Below are 13396 nucleotides of genomic sequence, written 5' to 3' on the forward strand. Positions count from 1 at the left end.
GGTGTGTGAGGTTAGTCCCCAAGACAATGGATTCCATTCCAGGACAAACAGATTTTCTATCTTTTAAACATAGATGGGGATGAATAAATTAACCATATACAGGTTAATATATCCCTGGGGCGAGCAGGGAAGTGGGTACAGCCGAAGAATAGTCTTGAAGAGGAATCGTTCTAGAGTTGGAGAGACGGCGCCAGGGCTTGACCAACCTGCACGACATTGAGTGCGTGTGTCTTCTCACTTGGCTGGCTGGGCTGGGAGGCGTGGTCCAGTTGGGGGTGCTGGGGTGTAGACTGCTGTCTTCTTGGTCCCTGGAGTCTTCTGACATCTGTGGTGGTGTTTACGAAGACGGCTATGGGGCCAAGAAATAATACAAACGAAAACGAGCAAAATTTGGTTCATATTTCCCTAAATAGGGGAGTGGAGCCTGCTACCTTTTTTTTTTTTTTGAGATATATACAAGAGTTGTTACATTCTTGTACAGCCACTAGTACGCGTAGCGTTTCGGGCAAGTCCTTAATCCTATGGTCCCTGGAATACGATCCCCTGCCGCGAAGAATTGTTTTTTCATCCAAGTACACATTTTACTGTTGCGTTAAACAGAGGCTACAGTTAAGGAATTGCGCCCAGTAAATCCTCCCCAGCCAGGATACGAACCCATGACATAGCGCTCGCGGAACGCCAGGCGAGTGTCTTACCACTACACCACGGAGACCTCTTGTCTGTTTTGCTGTTGGTGGCTGCTGTACACCTGTTATGGGCGTGTTTTTTCTTACGTTTTCTGGCCGCTGTCCTGCAGGCAATCCTGGGGTACCTTGCTTGGCTCTCTGTCTGTCTGACTCCCTTCCTCCAATTCTCACTTCATCCTTCCCAAACATTCTCTCTCCCTTCCATTTGGTATCACTTCTTCCCTTCTATTTTCACTCCCTTCTGTTTAGTTTCCTTTCCCCCCGTTCCCTGTCACACCAGGCAAAACATGTCTGGGCCATGTTTATTCAACGTTATTGTTGTTGATTCAAGGTATATAACAGCTGGAAAACGTGTAGACAATCAAACACATTTCAGGCATAATCAGAGTCAGGCTTAATCACTTTGCTCCCGCTTTTCATCTCTTAATCATCTGATTTACAGGTTCCTGAGCGTATTGAGCTCTATCATGTCAACATATAAAATGTATTTTTTGCTTCCACAACATCACTTCCTACTGAATTCCATGTGTTATCTGATACTGAAAATATTCTTTCTAATGACTCGGTTGATCATTTGCGTACACAGTTCCCCCCCCCCCCCTCCTCCCCGTGTCCCCTGGTTCGAGTACCACGAACGTTGAATACTCTGTTTTAATTACCATATCAATTCCCTGAAAATTTTTAAGTATAAATCATGTCTCTCCCAACTCTTTTGCGTTATAGCAAAGTGAGGTTCAACTCACGTAACCTTTCCTCGTTAATCAATCCTCGTACGCTCTAGCCCAATCACGTGTGGTCTCGTTGATGCGTTACTTGATAGGTCTTGTCTCATTGTTCTTGATAGAGCTGAGTCTCAGCTCTTGACCAAATTAATGCATTAAAGGCTTATACAACCCAACATCATCCTCATTACACAAATTTATTCATCCTAACATAAATAAAATATTCCCCGGAAGTAGTCCATGCGGGTTGTGGGTGAGTATGACTTAAGGAAATCTGAGTAACGTTATGATGGACTGTGGTACCGTAACACTAGCTGCCTAAATGCGCTAGGTAAACGACGGCAAAAATGTTAGGAATCATGACCAAAAGTCTCGCCCTGACCGGGAACTGAGCTTAGAACCAATTGGTAATGAGCCGAATACACTACCAACTGAGCTTCAGGTGCTTGTCAATGTGTTTATATACTTGTATACGTGTGTGTGTGGAGTTGTGTAAATATGTGTACATGTTACTTTTAAAACTGATACTGATAAAACTCTCTTATTCACTGGGGTGCATGTCTTGCTCCACAGATGGCTCCTGTGTTGGATCATACGGGATGAGAGGCGGTTGGTGGTTCAAGTATTGCAGCTATGTTTTTCCCACTGTTCCCCACGCTAAAGTGATGACTAGGTACTGGACACCTAACGTCAACAGGGAGGTCCGCCTTAACGAATTGAGAATGATGATACGACCAAGAAACTTTCCTACCTGTCCTGTGTGACTGGTCTCAGGAATATAGGTTGATGGTGGTGAGCTGGTGGTGATGATAGTGAGTTGATGATGATGTGGTGAGCTGGTGGTGATAATGGTGAGCTGATGATGTTATGGTGAGATGGTGTGATGATAGTGAGTTGATGATGATGTGGTGAGCTGGTGGTGATGATAGTGAGATGATGGTAGTTCATTATGCCCAGTCTGTTTACCTTATTAAACCTTGTGCATTTTTTTGTGTTTTAACTTTCCTGATAACAGAATTCTTTTGTAGTATCTGGCCATGACGTTATATATGGAAGTGGGTTCCACACCTTCTTCTTTCAGTTCATTCCATCTGTTGACAAACTGCATAGGGTAAAATAATTTGCTTACTTTTCTTTGATTCGTTTACGTATGCAGTCTCCACCTATGTTCGCTTGTCCTATTTTTTTTTAAAGTTGTTGTTTTTGTTGACCTTATCTATTTCCCCTCAGTATCTTATAAGATCCCTTTTCTTTCTTCTTTTTTCAGATTTGCGAGATGGAGGTCCAATAATAACTCCCCATAGTTCATCATTTTAATTTAGTAAATTTTAATTAATGTTCATTAATTTTAATTTAGTAACTAATCATTTTCCAAGTCTCTACACTTTTCAAATTTAGTTTAGTGTTCCAGAATATTCTTCATTGACCTCAAATAGGCTGTATGGATTGTCTTAAATACCATACTAATAGTTTGCCAGCTTCTCATGTGCTCCTGATGGTATCCAATATATGTATGTGCCTCTCTTTCCCAAATTCATTACTTTACACAAGTTATGGTTAAGCTCTAACAACCATTTGTTGGTCCATACATGGAATTTATCAAGAACTTCTTTTAATTATGTAGTTTTCTTTAGTTTTCATAGTCCGCATTAGCTGTCGGAAAATTCGACACCATTTAATATAACATACAGACAGATAATAATTGCTGTATTGTATAAACAAGTTACCCATAGAAAACGTAACTTGTAGTTGAATTACCGTCTATAGAAAACGGGATATCATCACCACATACTATTATAAATTCACCAGCTATTCTGCTGGGAATTATTCTTAAATACATTAGTCTTTGGACTTTACCATCATAAAAACATCTCATATAAATTAACTTAATTATCAATATTAAAGTAGAGTAAATGTGACCCTTCTATCACTTTCTGTCATCTGGACAATGTAAGCCAGGCATCAGAGTGAGGAAGGAGGGGCAGCCATTGTTTATATTAGACCAGAGGCTCACGGGAGCAAATACGGCTCCTGTTAATTTTACTTGGACGTAGTGTTATGGAAACCAAAGGTGTACCATCTTCAACACGCTGTCAACAAATTCAAGTTAAGTGTTCTTCCGAAACCCATTTATCTTTCATTTATGGCCATTAATGTCTGGATATAGGGTGATCAGGTTAGAGCACGAGATAGCCTCATACTAAAGGTAATTAAGCCAGGTCTTCATTGTTCCATGTACAGTGTTTTCTCTGATATAGCTTGTCATATATTAGGAACCTGGCTTCACAGTTAGCGCCCTTTTGACAGGTCAAGACGAGGAAGCAAGGCTTTGTGCATCAGTTACCAGGGTGATGGAAGCTACCTTAAAGAGGGAAAATGTGGTGTCTACATCCTGGTTATACCTGGTGGACTAAAGCCTGCTGTACAAATAAGATAAGGAACCTTTTCAATGTGTAGTTAATACTGTAGTTTGATTGGCTGCATATATATAAATTAAATTAATATAAACCCCCCCTAATGTGTAGAGGATCGATTTGTGAGATTATGACATTATTGCAGAAATACAGTCCACTTATCATTATACAAATTGCTATCGAAGTATATAAATTAATGTAAATATAAATTCTATATATATTCATATAAATTAAATAAATATAAATCTCACAGGTCGGTTCCCACATTAGCTTGATCATACGCTTACATTGACTTGTACAAGCTCACTCCCTCGGACTGATGTTTCACATAAATTTGGAGCAATAATGTTCCCCAGGACAAAACCTCGGGTGTTCCCTCTGGTTACATCCCTTCATCTTGATGTCTTTATCTTGGAATACGGACTGTTTTCTTTCTGTCAGGTGTATTAACATATGTTGGACCATCAAATTGGTATTGATTGGAGAACTGTTCTCATTTGGAGTATAGATATATTACTATGGCCATTGTAAGACATCAGGTTATGTTACAAGGTCACAGAACCCTTATTGAGCATGTTCATAGCTCACAGATGGAGTAGCCGTTTTGGGTGAAGTGTATTGGCACGAAATGAGTTGAAGAGCGGGAAAAGTTGGTACCTGACCTCAGTATCTGCACATGGCTGCAATACCTGCGTCCTCTCACCCCCAGTAACATCAGAGGACAGTCCGGGGTAGAGCCTATGGTGTACTCATATTGTGGTTGGTGGAGGCTGGTTCACAGCTGGCAGGATACGTGTGCGACATGTAACATTCAGAGTACCGCAGCAGACACAGACATACGTGTGTTCTTTATCCTGGTCAAGATAGAGCCATGTGCTCTTACAGAACCACGTTCTCTTACAGAGCCATGTGCTCTTACAGAGCCATGTTCACTTACAGAGCCATGTGCTCTTACAGAGCCACGTTTTCTTACAGAGCCATGTGCTCTTACAGAGCCATGTTCACTTACAGAGCCATGTGCTCTTACAGAGCCATGTGCTCTTACGGAGCGATGTGCTCTGACGGAGCCACGTGCTGTTACAGAGCCAAGTGCTCTTGCAGAGCCACGTTCTTTTAAAGAGCCACGTTCTCTTACAGAGCCATGTGCTCTTACAGAGCCATGTTCACTTACAGAGCCATGTGCTCCTACAGAATTACGTGCTTTAAAGAGCCACGTTCTCATACAGAACCACGTTCTCTTACGGAGCCAGGTTCGCTTACAGAGCAACGTTCTCTTACGGAGCCACGTTCGCTTACAGAGCCACGTGCTCCTACAGAGCCGCGTGCTCTGACAGAGCCACGTGGATCAAGCCTAAATTTTATCACTATTATTATCGTGTAGCATTGTGTGAGTATTCTCACGGTGATAATAAGTGGACGTGTCAGTATTAATTACACCGCACATGTTGCTGTAAGTGTTGGAGATTTATAAGTTTCGTGAATGCAAATTGATGCCTGAGTATCCACACTGGAACTCCTGAAATACCTTTGTAATTGCTGCAGTGTTAGGAAGCCATATAGTGAAGTAAGTCATATTAACCTGTGTTAAGACAGAGTCCCTCGAGACGGGTAAATATCGTGCAGTGGACCAGTTACATATCACTGTGATTAGTTTGTTTATAACGCTTCCTAAATTAAATAGAGAAAGCTCAAACATGTATATGAAAGTAATCAGTAATAAATAGTGTCGGGGTATGTCAACCGCTTGATGAGGGGCCAGTGACAGTATACAAGATATCCTAGTACTTTATCCTGTCAACGGTCGCCAACTGCGGGGTGCCTCTCTCTCTACATGGACACCACCCAGTAGTATTAGCAATAACTGTTACTCACCGTAGCCCTGCAGGTCTTCACTCAATCCTCACGGCGCCACTGTTCGCCAGGAGAGTATCCCAGTCAATCCCCAGCCAGCCTCATAGCCAAAAAATGAGTGGGAACACTGTTTGCTCACTCCCAACCGTGTGCCCGCCCCGACAAGGGCTCTACTACTAACTGCAAGGTTGCCAACTGGTGTTTCACGTGTCCAGTAACACGTCAGTGGTATTGTGGTACTAGTGGCAGAGAGCTCACTCATTAGATCTGGTCTCAGGCAGGTATATGTCTCTAATACTCTCACTCTTTGGAACTGTTCTATAGCAACAAGATATATGGAGGGATAATATAAATGCAAAGGTATTTTGTATTTTACTTAAAAGCTTCAAGGTATTATATCCGTATCAACAACCAAACATCAGGTACTATGCAGAAAGTCACTCTCACTTCATAAAACTGAGGTACACCTAGAGGGTAACACTCTCCCCCCTCACGTCAATGTCATAATCAGCTGAGCCGCGCCCCTCTCGCCGTGTGAATGCTTAGTACTTGTTTTCCTTGCGTTATGCGCTCTGTTTCTTTAAATTCGCAGGAATCACTATATTTGTCATCAACACAATATTTCTATAATGGCAATAGAACGCAATGAATCACCACACTGATCTCAAGTTCAATAACTCATTTCTACAGCAATTAACATGATATTTTACTATAATCGCGTAATGCACTGTATTTCATAATAATTACAATGAATGCAATTAACCACGGTACTGTTCTTAGATTCAGTAATTCTTCTCGAAGGCGATAAAACAATTAATCACTGCACACATGGAAATGTTATTCCTCACACCAACATATAAATACACAGGGATAAATTCATCAATATCAATAATGATAATATAAATACTGGGCACACAGCCTAACACCAATAACTGGTACACTTATATATATACTCTCTAGCATAAGTTATCATATTAATGTCACATGAAAGAATCATCCACGACACTATAAATTCTTCAATAATTCCAGGTGCATGCACACACCACATATATAAATATCGTGAGAGCTCTGTACAGCCTCACTCTGCACAACTGTGCCTTTCTGTGACATAGACATAAGTGAGCCTTGCTCACGACATGAAAGATACTCTGGCTAAATATATAGCTGACTAAAGGGGAATTGGGAGGGAAACTAGAATCACCTACTTCCACCTATCCTCTGGTGAGAGTTGAATTGTAGCTCCTGGTCCAGGCTCTCGCCTCGTTGTAGGGAACGCCCCCACACACGCACTGATGCGTCCTCCAGGAACCCAATCAACGTCCCAAAATAAACGCGTCGTCTCCATGTTCTGTCCTCCGCAGGTCCGTGCTCCTCCACAATGTCTTGTAGGGTTGGAGTCGGTCTCCCGGCCATCGACTTCTCCTCCCAACTACGGCTGCCAACCTACTTCTCAGCTGCAGTCGTCCTGATTCCCAATTTAGTTTCTTCTTTCACTGCTTCCCGGTGGATTGGCCCAGCCGCTACGTCGTCACTGTGAAGCTATCAGACGTCCAATACATCACTATCTAGACTCCACTCTTCCACAACACTTGTCCCTGGAGCACTTGTTGCTCAATATTCCGTCAATTCCCTCTCTGGTCCAACACATGAACGAAGGAAGACCCCGCTGGTGCTGGCAGACCGCCGGTGATGCGTAAATCCTCCGGAGACGGGGTAAACTGTCCAACTGACAGAACCCCCCAGCGCACGTCCGACCTCCTTGGCGTGCTGTCTCAGACTGGTGGTGCCACAGAGGTGCAATCTCTGGACCCCCCCTGCCTTCGTGACATCATACTTGCCAGGGGCGGTTTTCATTGGCCCCCTGTGCCACGTCGCTGTCGGTGACCAATCTGGTTCCACTGACGTCACACAGTTTGGGCGGGAAAACGGAGGGGCCAGCGCCATATTGGCTCCCTAAAGGGCCTATTCCACAGGCCAAAATACTTTTCTTTTAAGAATTTCTCGCCAACGCGAGAACACTAAACTCTCCCACATATATCAAACTGATGCCCGCGACGTAGAGAACGCTCGGGTAAAGTGGATATGACTCTTACAGCAGGCGTGGGAGAAATATAAGGGGGGAACACCGTCACAATAGTTATGTTAATACTCATGGTTGTATCTGTGAAGTCTTCTCCCTCATATTAAACTGTCATCCTCATCTATGACCCATATCATATTGGCATGTACATCTAAACATTTTATATGAATCAAGTATCTAGTTCCCTGCCTTAATCCTGATTGAGCAAGACACGACCAGTAATCCGGCAGAGTTTTGGATGGTGGTTAACCTTCAAAGGAAACAAACACCTCGCAAAACTACGATACACTTGAGCTGTGTGTTGTTGTTCCTAACAGTTTAATCCTTCATTAACCATTGTGGATCGTCGGCTATATTGCAGTTGGTTATACTGCAAGCAGAAGTGGTCTGGAAAGAATGAAAATTGTAATTAATTGCACAAAACCATGAGAATGATGTTGACTGCTATTTTCACAGAATAAGAAAAACATGGACTGGGTGTATCATTCATTTATTGTCATTTTTATTAATGAATTCTGCTGATAAACTTCCAAAGAAGGAGCTACTGGAAAAAAGATGAAACCTTACGAATAATCAAACTAATCATTGACTTCTAGGAAAAGAAAGCTGTCATCTTTTCAAACTCCGGTGCGTCCCCATCTGGATTATTATATCAATACATGTAGACCTCACCTTCAAAAGGACATATTTGCTTAGGAGAAAGTTCAACATAGAGAGACATAAATCATCCCAAAACTAAGGCAAATCTTAGCCGTTAAACCCAAAAGCCGTCGAGGCCGACATGACTGGCTGAACCAGACATAACTGAGCTTATTATATCAAGACCTTAAAAACATTGAACACACTGGAATATATTAATCAAGGCACACAAAATGGGTAACAGTGTCATGCTCATCAATCCAGAGTGTTGGTCAGAAAACGTAGGATGCTTCCCACCCACAAGGTAATGATGAACCCAGGGAAATGTCAACCAGCCGAAATCATCAGTGCAATGTCAATACTACAATTCAAAATTCATCTGGAAAAATCATTAGAAATAATTCGGGGATTGGGGAGACCTTTGGGTAGGCACAATGAAGGCATACGAGTGAATTATCAGTTTTGGCCAATTAACGTGAACTCCTTCATGCATTTTAGACCAAAATTCAGCTTTGTCCTTAATTTATCCGTGTACCTTCATGCGTAAACCGTTCACCTAAATAGGCCTAATTTTATGTCCGGGATAAGTTTTAGTGCATGTGTCATGTCATTAAATGTTTTGTCATGAGTCAGGCTTATTGGACGTTAGTTCTTGGGCCCGCCTTTAGGTATTACTCATTGTACTTTCGGTATTTATGGTTCAATTCCATCTAAATTTAAAACAGTTACTCTCTGGAGGAAAGGAAAAAAAGAAAAAGTAGATCTGGGATCCCACCTTTCATATCAAGTTGTAGGTCAGTACTATATTTTAGTAAGTATTATTCTTATATAAACACAAGCTAAAACATAGTAACTTAAGAGAGTGTCCGTAAACAAATGTAGCCTTGGGCACCGTCTCTTGTCAACAGAATAATTCTCCCTTCTAATTTTTAAGTATCCAATGTTTATATCTAATATGACGTGACAGTTCTTGACCCCCCAACCTGACAGCCCGACTAGGTCGTTGATTCCCATTCCGGCGTACGTAAGAGGTGCCCCTGTCGTTTTCAAAACTGATGGGGTCTTACTTTCCTCCACTAGGGGCCACTGTTTACCTCTACGGAGCATGAAAGGTGACCTGTGAAGCAGGGTTTCCCTACTGAACCCAGCGTTACACCCCGCAGGGAGTGAAGTAATATGACCACACCTTCAGTTTCGTTGCTGGGTGTCCGTGGACAAGGAAACTCAGGGTTTACCTCAGGTCAAGGTGCCCTCCATTAAGATTCCACACACAAGGTCGCCAACTTGACTCACAGTAGTTCGTGGCCAAGTACTAATTCAAACTTAGTAGTACATTATTTCTCCCTGTCTAGTGTTCTTGAAATAATAGTATGGTGCCCAGTAACCCACTCACGACAATACACCAAGAATGAAGAGGGAGTAAGGAAACTCATTAGTAAAATCGGATGGGCTTACTAGATAAGAGGCTACAATATGCTGTCTGCAAAATCTCCCTACCAGTTATTCAAAAATCAATTCTCCAAAATTCATTTTTTATTTCTAGTCTGACGCGACACTTGAGCGCATTTCGTAAAACTTATTACATTTTCAAAGACTTTACACATACACAACTGAATGGAACTTACATATCTCCGATTTGTTTATATCTACTTTTGAGTGAGGTGGATGGGGTGAGGTGGTATTTAATAGGGTATTAATTTCATCAACACAAGACAGAACACGAAACAATGGGTATTGAAATGGAAGTGATTGTAGAAAGCCTATTGGTCCATATTTCTTGATGCTTCTATATTGGAGTTAGGTCTTGAGGTGGGTAGAATATAGTTGTGCATTAATTGGCTGTTGATTGCTGGTGTTGACTTCTTAATGTGCAGTGCCTCGCAAACGTCAAGCCGTCTGCTATCGCTGTATCTATCGATGATTTCTGTGTTGTTTACTAGGATTTCTCTGGCGATGGTTTGGTTGTGGGAAGAGATTATATGTTCCTTAATGGAGCCCTGTTGCTTATGCATCGTTAAACGCCTAGAAAGAGATGTTGTTGTCTTGCTTATATACTGGGTTTTTTGGAGCTTACAGTCCCCAAGTGGGTATTTGAAGGCATAGACGACGTTGGTCTCTTTTAAAGCTTTCTGCTTTGTGTCTGGAGAGTTTCTCATGAGTAGGCTGGCCGTTTTTCTGGTTTTATAGTAAATCGTCAGTTGTATCCTCTGATTTTTGTCTGTAGGGATAACGTTTCTATTAACAATATCTTTCAGGACCCTTTCCTCCGTTTTATGAGCTGTGGAAAAGAAGTTCCTGTAAAATAGTCTAATAGGGGGTATAGGTGTTGTGTTAGTTGTCTCTTCAGAGGTTGCATGGCGTTTCACTTTCCTTCTTATGATGTCTTCGACGAAACCATTGGAGAAGCCGTTGTTGACTAGGACCTGCCTTACCCTACAGAGTTCTTCGTCGACTTGCTTCCATTCTAAGTTGTGGCTGAGAGCACGGTCGACATATGCGTTAACAACACTCCTCTTGTACCTGTCTGGGCAGTCGCTGTTGGCATTTAGGCACATTCCTATGTTTGTTTCCTTAGTGTAGACTGCAGTGTGGAAACCTCCGCTCTTTTCCATGACTGTTACATCTAGAAAGGGCAGCTTCCCATCCTTTTTCATCTCGTAAGTGAAAAGCAGCACAGAACTCTGCTCAAATGCCTCCTTCAGCTCCTGCAGATGTCTGACATCAGGTACCTGTGTAAAAATGTCGTCAACATACCTGCAGCATATGGCCGGTTTCAAGTTCATGTCGACTAAGACTTTTTTCTAGATGGTACCCATGTAGAAGTTTGCAAACAGGACACCTAGGGGAGAACCCATGGCGACCTTCGTGGGGGCAAGTGTACATGTATACAACGCTTGACTGCTGTAGAGGGTTCTCCGTCGGCTTCGGGCTGTTTTTGATAAGGAGTTCGGAAGTCTTCTTGGTTTTGTAGAATATTATCAGGTGTAGAATATTAACCTGATAATATTCTACAAAACCAAGAAGACTTCCGAACTCCTTATCAAAAACAGCCCGAAGCCGACGGAGAACCCTCTACAGCAGTCAAGCGTTGTATACATGTACACTTGCCCCCACGAAGGATGTAACCTTCAATGTAAGTACATAGGTATGACGTCGACCAAACTGACGAGGCGTTTGACATGCCATCTTCAATCTGGTGCCCCTAGGAATCACATGAGACAAGCCCATGACATTACTCTAACAAGAGAAATGTTGAACAAGAATACTTGCATAATAGACAAAACCCAAGATTCAAGAAGATTACAAATTCTTGAGGCAATTCACATAAGAATAGAGCGACCTACCATGAACACCCAAATCACGGAACTATTTACTCTACCCACCATGAGAGTAAGGACAAGACAAGAACATATCGATGCCAACACAGAAGACAATGTCCAACATAACAGGCCAATTACACTGGATTAATCTTTGTGTTTAGATAGGAGATGCCTCGTATGGGCCAATAAGCCTTCTGCAGCCCCTATGTTTATCCCTTATGTATCCCCCCATGTTTTTCACCTTCATTGTATTATCACCTGACCTAATGCAGGTATAAAATCAACTAGTATTGTAAGATCTGTTCACTTGAGAATGAACCATGGAGGTTCGAAACGTCGTGCAAATTATACAAATAAGTGTAATACACTCTATAGTAAATCACTTCTTTTCTTCACCTTAAAAGTACGAAAATGAGTTTTGGAGAACTCCTATTCCAATTAAGCCCTGATGCTAAGAAAATAGTTAGAGGGATAGAAGCCCTAAACCAGAAAATAATAAATACAGAATATGCGGTCATATTCAATGAAACATGTTTGAAAGAAAACCTGCTGCCAGTATACACCAATATATATATATATATATATATATATATATATATATATATATATATATATATATATATATATATATATATATATATATATATATATATATATATATATATATATATATATATATATATATATGTCGTACCTAGTAGCCAGAACGCACTTCTTAGCCTACTATGCAAGGCCCGATTTGCCTAATAAGCCAAGTTTTCATGAATTAATTGTTTTTCGACAACCTAACCTACCTAACCTAACCTAACCTAACTTTTTCGGCTACCTAAACTAACCTAACCTATAAAGATAGGTTAGGTTAGGTTAGGTTGGGTTGGTTATGTTCTGTCATATATCTACGTTAATTTTAACTCCAATAAAAAAAAATTAACCACATACATAATGAAATGGGTAGCTTTATCATTTCATAAGAAAAAAATTAGAGAAAATATATTATTTCGGGAAAACTTGGCTTATTAGGCAAATCGGGCCTTTGCATAGTAGGCTGAGAAGTGCGTTCTGGCTACTAGGTACGACATATATATATATATATATATATATATATATATATATATATATATATATATATATATATATATATATATATATGTATATATATATATATACACATATATATATGTATGTCGTACCTAGTAGCCAGAACGCACTTCTCAGCCTACTATGCAAGGCCTGATTTGCCTAATAAGCCAAGTTTTCCTGAATTAATATATTTTCTCAATTTTTTTTCTTTTGAAATGATAAAGCTACCCATTTCATTATGTATGAGGTCAATTTTTTTTTATTGGAGTTAAAATTAACGTAGATATATGACCGAACCTAACCAACCCTACCTAACCTAACCAATCTTTATAGGTTAGGTTAGGTTAGGAAGCCGAAAAAGTTAAGTTAGGTTAGGTTAGGTAGGTTAGGTAGTCGAAAAAACATTAATTCATGAAAACTTGGCTTATTAGGCAAATCGGGCCTTGAATAGTAGGCTGAGAAGTGCGTTCTGGCTACTAGGTACGACATATACATATATATATATATATATATATATATATATATATATATATATATATATATATATATATATATATATATATATATATATATATATATATATATATATATATGTCGTACCTAG

The 13396-nt window shown here is 40.7% G+C and overlaps 1 protein-coding gene across 1 annotated transcript in view; it reads left to right on the forward strand.

Annotated features, from left to right (window-relative positions):
• Positions 1–2395, forward strand: part of LOC123764555 (angiopoietin-1) — a 131642-nt gene extending 129247 nt beyond the window's left edge. Inside the window, exon 9 of the mRNA XM_045752539.2 lies at positions 1982–2395. Coding sequence (XP_045608495.2) covers positions 1982–2172 — 191 coding nt within the window. The 3' untranslated portion in view covers positions 2173–2395. The remainder of the gene's footprint in view (positions 1–1981) is intronic.
• The last annotated feature ends 11001 nt before the right edge of the window (positions 2396–13396 follow it).

Source organism: Procambarus clarkii, chromosome 79 (genome assembly GCF_040958095.1).
Source record: "Procambarus clarkii isolate CNS0578487 chromosome 79, FALCON_Pclarkii_2.0, whole genome shotgun sequence".
NCBI classification, from domain to species: Eukaryota; Metazoa; Arthropoda; class Malacostraca; order Decapoda; family Cambaridae; genus Procambarus; species Procambarus clarkii.